Source organism: Tachysurus fulvidraco, chromosome 23 (assembly GCF_022655615.1).
Source record: "Tachysurus fulvidraco isolate hzauxx_2018 chromosome 23, HZAU_PFXX_2.0, whole genome shotgun sequence".
Classification (NCBI taxonomy): Eukaryota; Metazoa; Chordata; class Actinopteri; order Siluriformes; family Bagridae; genus Tachysurus; species Tachysurus fulvidraco.
This window is the reverse complement of record NC_062540.1, coordinates 4809299-4829996: the sequence shown is the minus strand read 5'-3', so window position 1 is coordinate 4829996 and position 20698 is coordinate 4809299. Positions and strand designations below refer to the sequence as shown.

The window sequence follows — 20698 nt, the reverse complement described above, 5'->3', positions numbered from 1 at the left end:
GTGAGTGAGTGAGTGAAAGGAGGGGTGTGAGTGAGAGAGAGGATGTATTTGAGTGAATGAGAGAAAGAGGGATGTGTGAGTGAGTGAATGAGAGAGAAAAAGACAGATAGTCTGTGTGCGTGAGTGAGTGAAAGGAGGGCTGTGAGTGAGTGAGAGAGAGAGAGAGATATGTGATATGCTAGTGTGTGTGTGAGTGAGAGAGGGAGTGTGTGTGTGTGTGTGTGTGTGTGTGTGTGTGTGAGTGAGTGACAGAGTGTGTGTATACGTCAAAGAGAGAAGCAGAATGCTGTTTAAATCTACTTGATTAACTCATCACAAAGACAATGAGTGTGTCTGTCTCAAGGCGAGCTGATTATAAAATGTCAGTGTGTAATTAAAGGTGCCATTGTGAAACCAGCGCCTGTCTGTGTGCGCGTGTGTGTGTGTGTGTGTGTGTGTGTTTTGGGAAGGTCATATATGAGGTGCCTTGTCAAAACGGCACAAATCAAAACAACAAAGCCAATAAGTGAGACATTTCAGTGGCTCCAGTGTAGCGAACATGGCGACTAACAGTTACGCTGCTGTTTTTAAGCCTGGGCAATGTAGCTGAGTTTATACGCTTAGTGATAATCCGTCACAGTCCAGCAGAGCTGCAGTGGAACACAATCAACCGACTAAGGCTACGTCTGTTCATATGCTCCAACATGGACACTTAAAGTAGCTTATTTAAATTGGTGTACTTGTGTTTGAGTTTAAACTTGACTCAAATAAATTGTGTATAAATATACGGTCGAATGGGTGGGTGGGTGGGTGGGCTGGCTGGATGGATGGATAGGAGGAGTAGGGCGTTTGGTTATGTAGGTGGGATGGATAGATGAATAGATGGCAAGGTTGATTGTATGAATGAGCTGGACAGGTAGAAGGGTTGAATGGGTGGCAAAGATAGATTGGATGATTGGATGGATTGAATGGAGATGTAAGAAAGGGATGAACTGATGGATGGATTGACTGTTGAATGGATGGCTGGGTCGAATAGACGAGTTGGACAAATGGGTTGAAAAGAGGGGAAGACCGATGGATGTGTAGAAGCCCTTTTGTGCGTCGCTCTAGATAAAGGCATCTGCCAAATGCTGTAAAAAATAAATAAATAAATAAATAAAAATGTAGAATGGATAGGTTGGAGAGATGGCTTGGATTGAATATATGGATTGATTAGATTTAATAGAAGGATGGAGGGTGGGATAGATAGATGGATGTGTTAGTTGTATTGGATTGAATGGATGGATAGAGGGATGGGTTGTTGGGTTAGTTGTATTGGATTGAATGTATGGATGGGTTAGTTGTATGGTATTAAATGGAGGGATGGATGTATGGGGTGGTTGGGTTAGTTGTATGGTATTAAATTGAGGGATGGATGTATGGATGGATGGGGTGGTTGGGTTAGTTGTATTGGATTGAATGGAGGGATGGATGGATGGATGGGGTGGTTGGGTTAGTTGTATTGGATTGAATGGCTGGTTGAAGCCAATGTGGCTGAATTACAAGAAACTGAAATTTATTCAGAGTTGAGGGGGCATTTACTTTGTTCCTGGTCTGAGGTTTGGAATTGAGGTCCGAGTTCATTCCCAATTATTAGTATATTAGTATTATTAAATAATTCCCCTAAGTAGTATTAAAAGTAAAGAACATAAGAATTACAGGATAGAAAAAAAAGACAGAATTAAATAAATGAATAAACCTTATGGTAAATGGATTTAATTGTAATGGATCTAGTTAACTTGCCTGAATCCATCTTTAAGCTGACGAGTAGATTCTGTGCTTTGAAAGAGTGATCTGTTTCTGTGTGTGCGTGCGCGTGTGTGTGTGTGTGTGTGTGTGTGTTCTGAATGACATTAGCTCCAGGCTGCCTCTGGAGCTCGAGGTCAGCAGCGGTCGTCTGTAATAACCATCAGACTGCTAGCTAAGCAGCAGCAAGTGTAAACGTCGCTCTCCCGGAGGATGACGCATTATATAGCGAGGAGGCTACAAGCGCCACATACCTGCTGCGGGCTTAGAGAGGAGGGAAAAGCAGCGGAGCACGGAGGAGGCTTGTGTAATATCAATACTGCAAAAACAAGCGTCAGAAACCAAGGGCATGAGAAACGCAGGAGTAAAGCTTCAGCAGCAATGTTTTGTTTCACAAAAAAAAGTGTTTAATTACATACTTGAATGAGCTCGACAACCTGAACGGTTTTTTTTCTTTTATAGAAATTGCCATAAACTTCACAGTTCAAATTTATTTCAAAGTCTCTGTAAAAAAAAAAAAAGTGGGATGGATTCAGACGGACAGATCTGGCAAAAGGAGTGTGAGCTGAGGTTTCTAATTAAAGATTTTATCTAAAAACAAACTTCTTTATGTATGATCTATTTTAGCATAATGAGTGCAAACCCCTGACGTAGCTGCCAGTCTTTGGTGGGAGGCATTACGTATACAGGCAGTAAAATGTCTTACTGAAAGCTCCAGCACTAACGCAGCTGATATCTCTACACTGTTAAAGACAGGGCTGCTGTTTGTTAATCAAAGCAGAAAAGTGTAGATCCTGATAGCAGCATCTGCAAAAACCTAGTCTCGAGTGTATCTCTTCACTCACTCACACCCACCCACTCACACACACCCACCCACTCACACACACCCACCCACTCATTCACACACAACCACCCACCCACTCACACAACCACCCACCCACCCACTCACACACACAACCACCCACCCACTCACACAACCACCCACCCACCCACTCACACACACAACCACCCACCCACCCACTCACACACACAACCACCCACCCACCCACTCACACACACAACCACCCACCCACTCACACACACACCCACCCACCAACTCACTCACACAACCACCCACCCACCCACTCCCACCCACCCACCCACCCACCCACTCACACAAAGACCCCCCACCCACCTCACTACAACCCACCCACTCACTCACACTACCACCCACCCACTCACTCACACAACCACCCACCCACTCACTCACACAACCACCCACCCACTCACTCACACAACCACCCACCCACTCACACAACCACCCACCCACTCACACAACCACCCACCCACTCACTCAGACCCACCCACTCACTCACTCACACCCACCCACCCACTCAACCACACACCAACCCACCCACCCACCCTCTCTCTCACTCACTCACACACCCACCCACACAACCACCCACTCATTCACACAACCACCCACACCAACTCAGTTATGATATATGATCTGAAAGTTGCATGAATTGCTGGATCTCTGGCTGCAATGAAAATAAAAAAAATGAGTGTACACTCATGATAAAAGTGAAATGAGAAAAGCGTGTCTAGAGTTTTCAGCGGAACAAATCCACAAGCGATGAGGACACATTTGACAGAGTTTGTGGAATTTATATATTTATATATTTTTTTATTCAATTTTTGCAACTGAGCAAAAGAATGCTTCATGAGGGCTGAAGGATTCCGGCTCTCGCGTTCGTCTACTGCACTCTCAATTTCAGCAGTGAAATAACGCCTTGGGCTTTGAGGATCCTGAAAAAGATCAGGTCGTGGAGAGAAAGCGTAGTGAGCCGAGGCTTTTAGGGGGCTGGGACCGGTTCGAAAATCTGCTGGCACCCGTCAAAATAAGATGCTAGAAAAAAGCACGGAGGCGCACAGAACTTTGAATTAAACGCCGACGACAGGTAGAGCGGGAATAAAAAAATTCCGTCTCTGCTAGTTAAAGGCACTGAGGTTTGATAGAAGTCATGAAGCCATCCAGTTCGCTCATTTGTACACGGCATAAAAAAAAAAAAAATCATTGGGTGCCTGTGAAACACTTGTGCTTTTGGCACTTCTCTAATTGACATGTTCTCGCCTGACACTGCAGACTTTCGGAGTTTGGTTTCTTCTGAAGAAAAACGGCTCACGATGCTGTCGAGCGAGGTCTGATTACTGTAGCTGAGGTAAATAGTAAATAAACAGATAAACATGAGCTTGAACAAACAACGGGGACGCACGAGGTAAGAAGATGGACGTCTGGTGGTTACCCGAGGGCATAAGTCCTGGCTGGCTCGCCGTGGGCGCCTCCTGGTTGTGCTGCTTCTTGGCTTCCATCACAGGGTTCTCGAACTGCGTCTTCTGATTGATGTGGCTGTGGGGGAACAGGACATATCTTAAAGCCAAGCAATCTATCACAACAAAGTGGCGTCACGCTTTACAGAAGCAGCAAATGAGAAAACTATGCTAATTCCCCTAAACTATAGTCTACAGGTGCAGGTTTCTCTCGGAGCCTCGTCCATTTATTTTGATAATTAAGTTCGGTACCGAACGTATTACTGATTGTAAAGGGAAATAAGCTTGGTGTTTTCACTTGGGAAATATTTTCACTGTTATCATGGCAAGACATTTTGCAGCTTGGGGACCAAAACCAATGATCAAATACTTCTGTTTTCTACAACATTACCTACTATAGACTGAATATAGAAGCCTTCCTAAACTAAACCTGGTGTCTCGTGTCTCATCTAGCGTCTGGTGGGAAAATATTTCCTCAGAACTTTTGCTCACTGTTTTCAACCCTATGTGAATATCCCAAGAGACTGGAAGACTATCCAAGTCACTGCTCACATATTTTGGATTTTGTTCACTATTCTAAACTTCGGTGGGAATGTTAGTTCACTATGCGTTCCTAATAAAGTGACAGGCACATGCTAATTTTGAGAGGCGTCCTTTAGGTCACAACTAATCTTTGGCATTTGGTTATTATTTGGTACGACAGAAAGAAAAACAACAACGACAACTAAACCCACAAAAACATCTTAAGACTTGTGTACTTGTTGGAGATTCCAGGCCAAACTGCTCCACACTGTGTGCGTAACAGAGCAAGCAGCTGATCAGTGTGACGGAGGTTTGTCTTAAGTCGGGTCGTGACTGTTCTGCACATGGACAGAAGCGCCATGCTGCACTAAGCCAACAGCATGCTTGTGTGTGTGTGTGTGTGTGTGTGTGTGTGTGTGTGTGTGTGTGTGTGTGTGTGTAAGGGCTTTCTGAGCCCTTGTTGCACTGCGCATGAGTCACCCTCATCTCTCCTTCTTCTTCAAGACTGAGAAAAGACAGACGTATTGGGAAAGATGTGTGTAGAGTGAGAGAGAGAGAGATTTTAGATGTAGAGAGAGAGATGGACAGAGATATTACATGTAGAGAGAGAGATCTCATTTCATTTGACCTTTTTTGTTTAAAGCTCTGTTTACTTGGGCATCCTGGCAGATCAGATCACAAGCGGGCAGCTCTGAGTATTAGGGTCAAATAGGATTGTCCTGCGATTGTTCAAACCGCATCTGGGATGCATACCGCCGACCACACCGCGTTTTATAGCATGAACGAGTCTCGGACAGCGGTGAAGGAAGCTAAACAAGTGCGTCATTGCCCTAGCCTGATCTCCCTGCCACCAGGCTAACACACAAAGACCAAATCAGTTGTTTTTCATAGCTTCATCCGACCTCCATCCATCTTTCGGGGTTTTTTCATCGGACCACTTGATTAAAATTCGAAGGTACACGAGATATGAATCGCTTCAAATTTTTGTGCCCGAAAATAAATGAGGAGATCTTTGTGCAGGGCAGCATTTCTCCAGCAGAAGAAATCCGATGACATTCGTAATGTCGGGTGTCTCGGCTGTCTCCTCGCGAACCCAGGACGCATGTTAAAGCCAGCTGGAACGGAGCCCTAGATGAAGTTTTATACAACAGGTGGGTTTTGAACAGAAACTAGAACAAAACGGTCACATTGACCTAGCTGTATGAAACTGGCTCAGTTTTTTTCCCCCTTCGTCCGTATAGCAGACCTCATTGTGGCACCTCACAGTGCTGCTTCCTCCACAGGGTCCTAGTTATCTTATTTATCTCCAACAGTATGATAAATACTTTATATTGTAAAACTCTAAAATCTCTTATAACTAATGATACATGTGTTTATTAATAACAAAATTCATAAATGTTTATCAAAATGAAATCATTTTCTATATATATATAAAAAAAGAATTAAATATAATTTCAGTTTGGATAAAATAAAGGACTTTCAAAAGAAATAAAATGTTTTATTTATTTATTTATTATTATTTAAATCAATTTCTCTCTGTTTTTTTTTTTTGTTTTTTTACTCGGCCAGTTATCTTTTATAAGCCTCTCAGTCTAACGTGCCATCTGGTGAGTTTGGATGAATATTTGCTATTAACACCATATTAAACTGGAGCCATTAGGGTTTAAAAAAGGAGGACAAATGATAAGAAAGAAAGAAAGAAAGAAAGAAAGAAAGAAAGAAAGAAAGAAAGAAAAAAAACAACACTAGACAGACAGACACAAGAAAGAAAGAAACACTAGACAGACAGACAATAAATAAATAAAACAAACAAACACTAGACAGACAGACAAGAAAGAAAGAAAGAAAGAAAATGAAATAAAGAGACACTAGACAGACAGACCCCAGAAAGAAAGAAAGAAAGAAAAAAAGAAAGAAAGAAAACACTAGACAGACAGACACAAGGAAGAAAGAAAGAAAGAAAGAAAGAAAGAAAGAAAGAAAGACAAACAGGAAAGACAGAGACAGACAGACAGAAAGAAAAATACAGACACAAGAAAGAAAGAAAGAAAGAAAGACAGGAAAGACAGAGACAGACAGAGACACAGACAGAAAGAAAGACCAGCAAACGAACGACCTGGACATGAAATCTGCTCATCCCCAGTTAATTTGTTCGCCCTGCACGTGACCACAGGAGTGACACACAGGTAAAAGTCTCTAGGTCTCAGCTCTGATCTTAAGTTATGTCTGCGATATAAAGCTCTATTACTCTTCCTTACACAACCCACGCCCATGTCATAAATCCTACTTTGATCATTATGAAGCATTATAAACCTGCACCATCACTATTCCCGTATTCCCACACGAACCTAATCCCATCACTTACTCCACAAAGTAGGTGCCATACTGCGGGTCCTCGATCTTCTCCCAGCCGTACGGCAGCTCTGCGGAGGGACAGAAAGACACATGAGAACCGACTAAAACGGATTCGGATCACTGACGCGCATCACAGAGCAAGTCAAAAAACCCTGGCTCCTGTGTGTGTGAGCAGGGGCAATAAAAAGGAGAGGGGAAGGGGGTGAAATAAGAGAGTGTTAAGAAATCGTCCAGGTTGTCGATTAAGAGCTGGACATGAGCTAAGGAGAGTCATCAGTTTTCTTTGCCTGCACAGAGAGAGTAAAAAAAAAAAAAAAAAGAAAGAAAAAAAAAAAAGTGTGTGACACCGTGAGACATGCAGACTCTTTACGCTAGAACAGTGCAAGTATTGCCAGGGCGAGATGGCACAGTGATCAGCTCTGGAGTCGGCTGTACACAGCCATTAGCACAGTGACACAGTGCGAGTGTCTCGTTCGCCAACTTACCTGTCCGTTTGACTTTAATACGTTTGCCAGAAACAAAGACAGTGCTCAGCTTTTGGGGTGCGTGTGTGTGTGTGTGTGTGTGTGTGTGTGTGTGTGTGTGTGTGTGCGTGTGTGTCTGCGTTTGCCTGGATGTGCATTGCTAATAGCATAACTTAACTTGGGTAAAACACTGCTGCACAAACTATTCCACTAGTTACAATCTAATTGTTTGTGCTAGACACCAAAGGGGTTTAAGATCTAAAGGTGGATATGAAACACGGCAATTCTGGATTTCAAGCTCTTGAGGGTTGTTTGTAGGTTTGAGGTTGTCTTGAGGTTGTTTGTAAATTCGACGGTGAAGATTGTTTATAGGTTAGAGGCTGGTTGGAAGTGGCAGTTGTTTGGAGGGCGAAGGATGGTTGGAGGGCGAAGGATGGTTGGATGTTATCTATACTGGGATGGATATAACTGGGATGTTATCTATACTGGGATGGATATAACTGGGATGTTATCTAGTCGAGACAGTGGAAAAACCAGTGAGGCAGATGGTAAAGAAAAGCAAGCGGATGGCTAAAAAGCAGGATAAATTAGCTGCTTCTTCATTTGGAAATAGTTGAAGCTTGATTGAGTCTTTTCTCCGGTCACACTTTGTAAGACTCTACTGAGAAAATGATTTTTTTTTTTGTTGCATGAATAGAATGATAATGCTTTCAGATCACTTTGGATGAAGTGTAGAGAAGAGTGGCAAGACTGGTTACATTTATTCCCAAAAGAATCCCTGCCCCAGTTATTTTTTTTTTGAACATGTTAAAAGAATTGTTCATGGATGCTAATGAGGACGGTTCAAATCCTGGGTCATCATCAACTTGGAGAAACAAGTAAGCTCCAAGGATTTTTGGAGTCTGGATGATGTTCGTTGGTTGGAGGATTTATGGAGGTTTGAAGTTCCTGATGATTTATGGAGGTTTGAAGGGAGGATATCTAAAGGTTGAATGTTGTTTGGAGGTTGAAGGGTGAAGGATGTTTGGAGGTTTAAGGTTGTTTGGAGGTTGGAGGGTAGAAGATGTTTGGAGGTTTAAGGTTGTTTGGAGGTTTGAGGTTTAAGGTTGTTTGCAGGTTTGAGGTTTAAGGTTGTTTGGAGGTTGGAGGTTTAAGGTTGTTTGGAGGTTGGAGGGTAGAAGATGTTTGGAGGTTTAAGGTTGTTTGGAGGTTTAAGGTTGTTTGGAGGTTTGAGGTTGTTTGGAGGTTTAAGGTTGTTTGGAGGTTTGAGGTTTAAGGTTGTTTGGAGGTTGGAGGGTAGAAGATGTTTGGAGGTTTAAGGTTGTTTGGAGGTTTGAGGTTTAAGGTTGTTTGGAGGTTTAAGGTTGTTTGGAGGTTTGAGGTTGTTTGGAGGTTTGAGGTTGTTTGGAGGTTTGAGGTTGTTTGGAGGTTTGAGGTTGTTTGGAGGTTTGAGGTTGTTTGGAGGTTTGAGGTTGTTTGGAGGTTTGAGGTTGTTTGGAGGTTTGAGGTTGTTTGGAGGTTTGAGGTTGTTTGGAGGTTTGAGGTTGTTTGGAGGTTTGAGGTTGTTTGGAGGTTTGAGGTTGTTTGGAGGTTTGAGGTTTAAGGTTGTTTGGAGGTTTGAGGTTTAAGGTTGTTTGGAGGTTTGAGGTTTAAGGTTGTTTGGAGGTTTGAGGTTTAAGGTTGTTTGGAGGTTTGAGGGTTAAAGTTGTTTGGAGGTTTGAGGTTGTGCAAGCGTAAGTGCCTATGTTTGTGTCTGTATGAGTGTGTATGAGTGTGGTGGAAGGCTAATCATCTCACCTCCCTCGTCACACTTCTCAGGGGGTTTTGCTTTCTTGGCCATCCGTGGATCCAGCCAGGTTGTAGTCTTTGTGTTATGACTGTAGAAGGGGTGAGGAAAGAAAAAAAAAAAAAGAGAGAGAGAAAACATTCTCATAACTAACAGCAGCCGAGCGTTAGCATTATGTTTACACTTGCTTATGTTTAGACCACAATATCTTGTTGGTGTTTTCACAGCCACAAAACAAAACAAGAAAAACCATCAATACAGTGGTCAAAGCTGGGATTTATCCCTCCAGACTCCCCAGATGTATTAAAAAAACACTCCCTCAAAGCACTTGTTTAAAAAAGGCAGTGCTTCAAACGGGATTCCTGAGGGAAAAGGTGTCTGATTAGAAAGAAACGACTTTGAAATATCAACTGAGCGTGACAGGTGTAGAGCTTTCTCCACTAGCAGAGCAGTAACAGCTTTAGCCTTTAAGGCCCAATGGGAAAGTAGAACGGAATATTAATTTCCGCCATCATGGGGATCGAGTCAGAGTGAGTCTGAGGCAGAACTTTGAGTAGCTCTGCGCCGTGATATACATCCCTTCCTTACCTGTTTTATTTACATTTTTACAGTCTATAGTTTTCCCCACAGCTATGCAGGTTAGAGCTCCATGTTACGAACCAAAAATATGAGCGTAACAATTACACCGCAGCTGCAATAGGATTTAAATATATTTATGGCTCTGATGCGTCATGATGGGTTTAATGCGATCGTAATTAATTGCCATAAATGATTAATACACGTGCAAAACCAGAAGTCGGGATAAACAAGGAAATACAGGTTAAAGGAAGGGTTAGGGGTTTAAAACTGTGCAAAATGTAATAAAGGTGGATGTTGGCCAGGTTAGAAAACAGAATTATTCACATCGCTGTTAAATTCTCCATTCTGATTGGTCAGAAGGTGGTCATTAATTTTCTACTTCAGTAGCTCTGACAGCAGTTCTAGCTGTAATTCAGTTGGCATCAATTTAAATTGACACCATTTGACAGACTTACATTTTTTTTTATACAACTAAGCAATTGAGGATTAAGGGCCTTGCTCAGGGGCCCAGCAGTGGCAGCGTGGTGGACCTACGATTCAAACTCACAACCTTCCGATTGGTAGTCCAGCGCCTTAACCGCTAGGCTACAACATCCCACTTGGCATAATCTTGACTTTAGATTTCAGTAGTTTGTCAACAAATGAGGTTTTCCTCCATGGGAAAGTCTTCAGGACTGATAACAAAACAGCCAAATTGTATTCTTTTTTATCTTATTAACTTCAACTTCAAGTCACAACAGGAATTAACTTGGCTTGCTTCACAACATTACACGTAATGTAATAAACTGGGGAAGGGAGGAGTCCTTTTTTTTATCTTCAATAATTACTACTGAATGAAAGGCTACCTAGTAACGTTTTATTCCTAACACAAAGATCTGTGTAGTTCGACACGGTGTGCAAAACATTAAACACTCATCGTTTCAACCCTTTAGCCTGGTGTTTATCTCAAAACACGTTCTATATTTCCTTTGAAGAGTCAGCAACGTGTTCTCTTGTCTTCTGGCAGCCAGCATGACCTTTCCATGCCGCCTGGGTACTCTTCCTCGTACGTCATTTGCATTAGCCCTAGGTAGCAAGTAAAACAGGTCTGTCAACATCGGTCCTACTCAGCACGGCCCTGAGGCTCGGCTCCACGCACCTCGTACTATTTATAAACAGGATATTTATGGCAGTGTCCGCATATAGCACGGCGCAGGTAAAGGAAATAAGCCGCGAGACCGAGTAGTGCGGAAGTGAAACCCGCTCGCTGAAGCGACCGTGTGTTTATTTACGCTTTGCAAATTAGAAGCTAGATACAGGCAGATGAATGAAGCGGAGTTAAGGCAACAGTTTAAGTCACATTTGCTGCATCAAAAACATGATAAGAAATGCATTTATAACGCATTATAACGCATTTATAATTTCTAACATAATTATAATATATAACACACTTTTTTTTTTGTTTTAAAGTAGCACTGATTCACCCTTATACCATCAACACTAAAGCATGTACACTGATAGATAAGATATTCCTTTGTTCGTCCCACAATGGGAAAATCTCTCGGTTACAGCAGCAAAAAATCTATAAAAAGAATAACGAATAAAGACATAATATGATATACAGTATATACAGAGTAGTGGTTTTAATGTTTAAAAATGCTTTGTTATTTTTTTTTATTATTGTAACTTGCCGCACTCACTCTATGAAGTAGACCATGCCAGTCTCTGTGAAGGCCATCTCCCAATTCTTGGGTAGCGTCTCCTGGCTCTCATCCCCGGGTAGCATGCTCCAGGCTCCGAAGTCCATGGCGCTGCCGGGCTGCGTGTAGCTCGGTACCGTCTTCCTCCAATCGGCTCCTTCCTTATGTTCTGCAAGTGAATGTGTAACAGGAAAAGAGAGGGGGGGGAAGTTTGGATGGATGAGAAGGTGCAGGTACACAATGCATCTCTCTCTCTCTCTCTGCACTCTCTCACATGAAGTCTGTTACTGCATGGGGAAAGAGAGAGAGAGAGAGAGAGAGAGAGAATGAGCACACAAGAGAGCAAGATTGATTTGCATGGCAGGAGGCGTTCCAGGTGAGCGCAGAGGTGTCCAGTGCTTCCGCAAAACAGTCACCTAGTTTTGTCTAGAAGGAGAAAGGTGGAGGTAGAGAGAGAGAGAGAGAGACAGGGAAAAAGATGCAAAGAAAGGGAGAGAGAGGTAGCATGAGTGGGAGGGGGAGAGAGAGTGACAGACAGACAGACAGACAGAGAGAGAGAGTATGCGCGTGTTATTGCCAGTCTGCCCCGGCCTTCTGCACCAGGCCTTGTGGGTGGTTCCTCTGTAGGCAAATTTCCCACATGACCATCAGTATCGAAGGCTGAGAGCAGCAGCAGCAGCAAAAAGACAAACACAAACATAACTAACTGGAGACAAACTTGTGCACCACATAAGTGAGTAGGAAACAATAAGAAAAAAGGTTGGATGCTACACTTCCAGCGCTACACAACCCCTGGAAACCCTGTACAGGAATAACCAGACAATGCTGATTGTTACATAACGAGAGAAACACCTACTGCAGTCACACACACACACACACACACACACACACGGCACTGTATAGATGGCTTTGAGTACAAAGTGATGCTATAGGTGCAGGTTTACAGGCTATAGATCTGCCGCCCACACGGCTATTGTAGCCAGAGAGATCGTAGTCGACAGCATCTAACACACGGGGGTGGGGTGTGTGTTTTGGGAACGCGAGAACATACGCAGACATTTATTCTAGACGTGCATGCTTTGTAGCCTCCTCGTAATAGTCAGGGGTTAAAAGCCAATCCCCTGAGACATAGAATGCTTTCACCCCGTCTCACCTCAACGCCAGACGTTAAATAATCTTAAAAAATCCTATTAATCCAAAAGATATCATCTAATATGTTTAGAAATTCCATTATTTTCACGTGTGGGAAATCTAGGGCCTTGATTCGCATTAAATAAACAACAAACAAACAAACAAAAACAACAACAAAAAAAGTTTAAAAAAAAAGAAAGAGTCTGCAAATTACTTTTTTTTTCTAATCATCCTCCTCCTCCCCGAGGCTGTTACCATGGTAACCAGGTTAACCGTCACCAGCCACAGACGCAAGTTAAGGTTTTGTCCTTTATTTAATTTTAAAAGAAAAAAACAACAACAAAACAACTTTTTTTTTTAATTACTGCTGCTTTAGGTTCTCTGTGAGGTAAGTGTTTTATTATAGACAGAGTGTGACTCATCTGCTCAGATTTGTGCTCAGATTAGTTCTGCCACATGTGCGCACGTCTCCGTGTCTCTGCAAAGGCCGCGCTGGAAAGCTTTAGTCAGTCGTGCTCACGGGAGCTCTGGAACATGGTGTCCTTCCCAATGCTTCTGATCCATGCACCTAGACAAGCGGTGGAGCCGTTTGTCCTTCGCCGTTTCTTTAACGTGGAAGCCTGAATCGCTATGAGCCATGACTCGGTGTACAAGTGAACATCCAACCTCGCATTTCATAGAAGAAGAAAAAGACAACGACGAAAAAGAGGAAGAAGAAGGAGAAAGTCTTTATCCGACAGGGAAATGCCTTCCTTCTCGGTTTGCGGGCTTGAAGAAGCTCAGGTCAGGGCACAAGGTCAGGCATGTTACGGCATCCTGGGAGCAGAGAGGGTTAATGGGTTTACTCAAGAACCCATCAGAAGCAGCTTGGTCCTGCATCCTGCTGCTAGAACCGCTGACCTTCTGTTAGCTCCGAGCCGCCACCACTGCTCACTAAGCTGAAACGTGATTGGAGCGACCCGGAGTGCTAAGACTGTTCTCACGTTCACGCCGCCACCCCGGAGATCAATCAGCATTACGGCTGACAATCGGCTGACGTATTTTCATACCAATATCGCCGAGCACGGAGCTAATGCGATTTTAATGTCAGGATCGTTAGAGTAATTAGGAAAGCTCCGGCCTGTAGGTTACATCTGCAGTCGTGAGGGCTTCGTTTTTCATGTGCAAAACAAATTAAAAAATAAAATAAAAATCCCCAAATATTAGAAAGACTACAGATCGGTCAGAGTGCCTGGTATTAACGTGGATCCTAAAAAAATAGTATTTTTAATCATTATGGATGGAGTCTGTGACACCGGAGCGCTCCAGACATCACAGTATTGAAGCGACTAACAGCTACACAGGCTTTAGGTTTAACACTGCACTGTTCCGACACGTGAATCTTTCTGTACATGGCTGCTTAGCGCTCCGCAGTTCGCAGCACACTGACACCCCGTTTGAGTTGTATTCGTTCCGTATTCCTCCCTCTGATCCAAGGAAAAAGTAAACAGCATCCTTGGCTTTAATGTTCCGTCTTAAATCTTTCTTTCGTCCAGAGTGACACAGCAAAAACTCAACAAGCTCCACTGAAGGCTTGTACGAGCTCAAAGCTTGGCAGGGTAAATCACCAGCCTGGCAGCCTGATGCACTCAACACACACACACACACACACACAAGCCCCGTATAAGCTCAAGTGCATTATATCCATCAGACGACGTCATAAGACAAATAATCTGTGTCCAATATGCATCTCTTTCGAAATTTCCCTCGCGAGATAGATGGAGTTATTTAAAGTTGTCCTTTAAATACAGATAAGTGAGTCTGCAGCGAGAAGAGGAGGTGGACGTACGCAGAGAAGCGTGCAAGGAAGTGAAGTTTCTGTTATCTTCACACAATTGATGTAGCTCGGTTTATCCGTTTACAAGGCCGCTAAACAATCCTTTTTCACCCGGTATGACAGATTACGTGTTCTGTGAGCTGTATATTCACGCCAAGCTGCCTGAATGTAGTGGCCTGCGCAATCTGTCCACTTTATTAGGACTGATCCAATCAGACAATCACGTACAAGCATAAAGTCAAGCAGATACAGATCAAGAGATAGATATGAGCACATGTTCACGTCAGAGATCAAAGCCGAGGCGACGGTGACTCGGAGGACGGCTTCTTACAACCGCGGTGATGGGAAGAGTCTCTGAACACGTAGAATGTCAAACCTCCGGGTGAACGAGCTACAGTTCTGCTCCTGATCCCACAGCAGAAACCTGAAACGAGCCTGACATCGAAACACTGGACAGAGATCAACAACAGCATCTCACCTGTAAGACCGTTCACAAGCGCAGGCCTGTCCTCGTCGTCCTCTTCCTCAGGGGCCGCGCTGTCCTTCCTCTCCATCTTGCTGACCGACGTGGTCCGTTTGCGCTGCACCTCGGTTTCAAACTCCTCGTCAAACAGCACCTGGTCCACCAGGTCGGGCTGCACAGGGCTGGGCTCGGCCGGAGGTTTGGGGGTGCCGTAATAATTACCTGAAGAGGAGAACAGATAGTGTGCCTCGTGATTGTGCTGTACACACGTCTTGTTTTTTGTTAACAGCCGAGACATGACCGACCTGCTGAAATGTAAATCAGGATGTAATTCACATTCACAGCACCGTAAGTGTCTGATCTCGTGTTTGGTATCGCTGCAAACTCCGAAATGAACTCAGTAATCTACTGATGTGAATATACAATGTGTATGTGTACAAATATAGACAGATAGAACGGGGGCATAGAAGCCTTTATTATCGCCACATATACATTACAGCACAGTGGAATCCTTTTCTTCACATACCCCAACTTAAGAGATTGGGGTCAGAGTGCAGGGGCAGCTATGATACAGCACCCCTGGAGCAGAGGGGTTGAGGGCCTTGCTCAAGGGCCCAGCAGTGGCAGCTCGGCTGTGCTGGGACTTGAACCCTGATCCTCCGATCAACAACAAAGGCGCCTTAACCAGTTGAGCCACCACTGCCCCATTTGCCCAATCACGCAATGCAAAAAAAAGAAATAATAATAATAATAATAATAATAATAATAATAATAATAAATCACTTTGATTGCCTTTCTAAGCTTAATTACCATTAAATATTTCATGTTCACTTCACACAGTTACATTTTTTTTTTAGTCAAACTTTTCTTTGCCCCAAAACTTTTCAGTGACCAAAATTTCAGTGTCTGTAACTGTTGTGTGTTATGCATGTATGTATGTACGTGTGTGTGTGTGTGTGTGTGTGGGAGGGTTTATAATGCCTGTCACTACTGCTTGCTTGGAGCTAAGCCAGCGCTCCACGCTTTCTTATCGTCTGTATTTACAGCAGCATGTGGGAGGCTCCTGTAGTCCACTCTGCTTGGGGAAACACTTGAACCTGCAAAAGCATTCTGGGTAGATGGTGACACGGCGGCAGGGAGTGCAAGCGTGCCTTAGGAGGTCTCTGTTGTGCGCTTGACATTACCTGGTCTGGCACGTCGCTGCGCTACGTCGCTTGGAAGCATCAGGAGACGTGTTATTAAATTACACAGCAGCGTTATCACGTGAGACGGATTTAGAGTACAACAGTGTGACGGTGGATTTTTTTTTGTTACCTCATGGCTTTAAGAGCCGCTTCGGCGGCTAAGAGCTACATTTAAATGTTAATTCTGCTGACTCATTCCTTTGTTTGGTTGCACGGTCTACTAAAGACTTGCTGTCAGACTCAAACATGGTGTGTTTTCAGTCATCACCTTGAAAAACTGACACCCCAGATCTGTGCTAATCTCCCCCGTTACTGCTTTAGCGATTTATTCAAGGCTGGGATGGTAAGATCATCAGGAGATGTCAAAAAGGGGATTTGTCAGTTAAGACCTATTAATTAATGTTTGCGCTTTTTTTTCTAGCTGGGGATCGTCGGTGATCGAATGAGTCATCAGCAGGAGTGAATTATCTGCACTTCCGTTTCTTCATGTTCAGTACCTCACTGGTCACTCGTAATATGATGGAAGGATGGAAGCTACGACTGGCTTTGTTCGTGCAGGGACGCAAACCTGATTCGTTTCTTTTTCTTCGTGCACATTCCCAGCAGTCTAGGCCCAAGTCTCATCCGTTCCTCGGCGGATAAATGACACCTGGACAGTGTTTCCGAAGAACTGCTGCTACAGTCATAACGACCATCTTGCACTATTCCTAGGATTCTTATTTATATACTGTATCCCCAGACTGAGCATTCTTTCAGCCACTCGGCATTGTTTGTCACTTTCTTCTGTATAATGAATAATATCACTATCAGACATCACTAATCCCTCTATTCTGCATCAATAATCCTCCAATTAGCTATGAATAATTATACCATTTGTCATCAGTAATCCCACCATCCACCGTCAATAATCCAACCATTTGCCATCAGTAATCTCACCATCGATAATCCCACCATCAACAATCTCACTGTCAATAGTTTCACCTTTAATAATCCCACCAACCTCTGCCAATAATCTCACTATCAGACCTCAATAATCTCAGTCAGCAATCCCATCATCCACTGTCAATAATCTCACCATCAATAATCTCTCAGTCAATAATCCTACAGTCTCACCCTCAATTATGCCATTATTCACAGTCTACAAACTCAATCAATAATCCCACCATTCAGTCTGCAATCTCACCATTAATAATCCCACCATTCACAGTCTATAATCTCACCATCAATAATCTCAACATTCATGGTCAAAAATTCCACCAACCGCCATCAAAATCCCCAAACCGCCATTAATATCAAAAGCATCCACCATCAATAATCCAACAATCTGCCATAAATAATAATCCCACTATGTGCCGTTCATAATCCGACCATCATATTCCTTGTCAAGGTTTCTTTCTGATGTATTCTCAGGGAGTTACTTTTCTGGTCCATAGCTAACAGCTGAGCAGCTTGGCTAGCGTTCTTTGTCTCTCCACATGTACATGTCATGTATACTTGTATGTAGCCATAGCCTTGACAGCTGATTATTGCCATTATATATCTTAAAGCATTGACGAATGAACATAACGTACCGAACCGATTCCTTCTCATGTACTGTTTAGTGGACCATCCCAACATTTGTGTGTTAACCTTCGATATCCGTCGCGCTATCCGGCATGTTACTGCGCCGTTGTTATTATAAAGGAATGTTTCGTTCGTTGCGTGTTACATCATCCAGATGTATGACTTATTGAGGACACGTCCCTGACAGTGCTGATCCACCTACTCTATGTATCAGCACTTTTTTTTTTGAAAGACTAGTCAACAGCATTCTTCTCGAGTTAAGCTTGGCCAAAAGAAAAAGTTTGCTTTCTTTAAAAAAATTAGCAAACATTACAGTTGCAGCTCATATAAGCAATCAAAGCAAATCTCTGGAGAGCGGCTACACGACGTGATAGATTAACACCATCGAGGCTATCTTTCTTCCAGTCCCAACTTCCAGGCCTGCTCCATTTCCCTAGAAATGTCCAAACCATTGCTCTCTTCCGCCACATCCTCGTACGTGTCCATCCATCACCGTCGAACGGAGATGTGAGGACGCATGTGGCTTCAGATGGTCACGTCTTCATCGCAGAGACGTGCGTTATCAGCCTAGCAGTGTCAGGCTACGCCGTGACGAATCGTTCATAAACATGCCATTAGTCATTCAGGAGCATGAGGAGAGGAGCGGAGAGGAAAAAACAGAGGGATGAAAAGAGACACGAAGGGAAGGGATGCGTATGGGAGAAGAATTCTGGAGGGAGGAGGAAGGGGAGGAGAGGACATCTCAGATCTGTAATGCCATTCATCAGGAGGCTGGGAAATTTTTGTCATTTTTTTTTTTTTAATTGGTCGTGTTTTTATGGAAATGGACCGAGCTTCAGCAGTAATCATTTAATTTTCTCCGTACTAACCCAAACAACTCGGGTCTGAAAATCATTTTCCTTGCTGTGATTTTCGTGGCGAGAACAGAGTTTTTTATTCGACTCCATGGCTTTGGGTCCGAGACTCAAGGTCTCAACACGGATTTGATTCTCGACACTAGATGACTTAATAGGAGGGGCAAAACTGAACATTTGTGCAGGGTATAAAATCATGCAGATACAGTCAGGTTAAAAAAAAAAAAAAAAAAACACTGGAAAATACTGGAAAAGGGTCAAGCAATAATACTAGTTAAAAAAAAAACCCACCTGGGCAAACAAATAACCAGCAGGTTTTAAACAATTTGTGACATCAGTACTTATACGTGATCAGCCAAAGACCTGAGTACAGATTCATTACATATGTGAAAAAAAGCCTGAAAATAGCTGCAGAAAAAAAAAAATAACAAAAGGGTAAAAGCTTTGCAACTTGCTGCATGATAATAATAATATATAATAATAATAATAATGATTATATAGATATAGATAGAGATATAGAGAGATATAGATATATATATATATATAAAATAATAAATGTAAAAAAACTACTACATTATATATATATATATATATATATATATATATACATACAGACACACATACACACACACACACACACACACACACACACATACATATACACACTTATATATTCACATACAAATATTGTATATATATATATATATATATATATTGTTATGATTTTTGTTCCATTAGTATTATCCGATTTTATGGATCGGTTGCAGATGTAGTCATATATTTTATAACAGACCCAGTCAAGATTGCTGGTGTTCTAGCAGTAAAGAAAAAAACATTTCCATATTTATTTTGGGACAGCTAACACGAAGCTCTGGAAAAAAAAAAAAATAAAAAATCAGTATAGAGCTGTGGGGGAAAAAAAAAAACAACAACAAACAAAACCAACCCCACTTTCCGAGTTACATTCCCAGCCTGTATCTGTCAGCGTATCCAATCATATAGTCAAGTATCATTCATTATTTCAGTACAGCAAACCCAGCATACGTAAACATGCAGAGAGTCGGGAAGAGAAACGGATAAACTGACCTGTACGGAACCCCTAAGCAGAAAAGGTTCAGTAATACACCTTGTTTGTACAGTATGTATTTCTCTCTTTCAGCTTTGTGAATGAACGGACTTCGGATTCTAACGAACTGTAAATAACGCAGCTCTTTAACAAGGACTGTGACTAATTCTGGCAGGAGTTCGAGCACGCGTGCAAGCTACTTTATATGGTAAACACAGCGGCCGGTGAATAAACTCCGACTACACTAGAATATGAATAAAAATTCTCTTGGGTCAGAGTGTGAGAGCAGTGTGTGAGTCAGCTGTAACCTTTCCCCCTCGCTGAGAAGCACACAATAATGTGAAAGAGTTCCCACTGAGAGATAGCAGCGGCTATTACAGCACCTTATGAAGACGCGGCAAGAGGGCCGGAAAATAACCTTATTCCAGAGACTAAATGTCACCGTTTTAGGGCACTTGCACATAATACAGGGTTTCAATTCGAATCGAATGCGCCGTTGCACAGGTCCTTTAATGCGCTTGATGTCTAACTTTGTATTCTTTATGCTTAGGCTATATATATATATATATATATATATATATATATATATATATATATATATATATATATATATATATATATATATTTTTTTTTTTTTTTGCCATTTGATTTGAAAGCAAACCAAATAAAAACGCTGATTTCGCTCCGAACGAGAATCTTGTAGGTAGGACTGGTTCGCTATAAAAAGAAAACGATTCGACTCGGAATCGACTCCAGGAAGTGAATTGAACGTGCAGGTTTTTTTTTGATTCACTTCATTATGTGGAGTCTGAAACCAAACCAAAACAGAGAGCTCATTTGGCTCTGATTGCGCAGTTCCACTGATGGATTTAAAAGCACGCTACATTTCATCTTGCTTCATTGCTTTTTCCCCCTGCAACGCCTTGACACTTGTTTTCATGCGGTGAATAGAACGGCAGTACAAGACAGAGACTGAGAGTGCGGCACGGATTAAATAGCTGCTTTGGCAGACGGCGCAGTGTTCTGATATTCCGCCCTAATGCGCAGATGCAGAAATCTGTTAATACTCATGCAGAAGTCAAAGCAAAGGAGGTCAAATGCTCAACATAGGTCCTGACTCTCTGCTGTAATGAAAGGGGAAAGGGAGGAAGGGAAGGAAGGA

At 42.6% G+C, this 20698-nt stretch overlaps 1 protein-coding gene across 3 annotated transcripts in view; it reads right to left on the bottom strand.

Moving 5' to 3' along the window:
- magi3a (membrane associated guanylate kinase, WW and PDZ domain containing 3a) overlaps nucleotides 1–20698 on the bottom strand; it is a 127530-nt gene that overhangs the window by 23698 nt on the left and 83134 nt on the right. For 2 of the 3 annotated variants that reach the window (XM_047806930.1, XM_047806929.1), the window contains exons 4-8: nucleotides 14885–15091; nucleotides 11460–11628; nucleotides 9213–9292; nucleotides 6962–7019; nucleotides 4020–4153 (exon numbers count right to left, since the gene is read on the bottom strand). In XM_047806930.1, coding sequence (XP_047662886.1) covers nucleotides 4020–4153; nucleotides 6962–7019; nucleotides 9213–9292; nucleotides 11460–11628; nucleotides 14885–15091 — 648 coding nt within the window. The remainder of the gene's footprint in view (nucleotides 1–4019; nucleotides 4154–6961; nucleotides 7020–9212; nucleotides 9293–11459; nucleotides 11629–14884; nucleotides 15092–20698) is intronic. The other variant, XM_027144516.2, reaches the window with a different exon arrangement.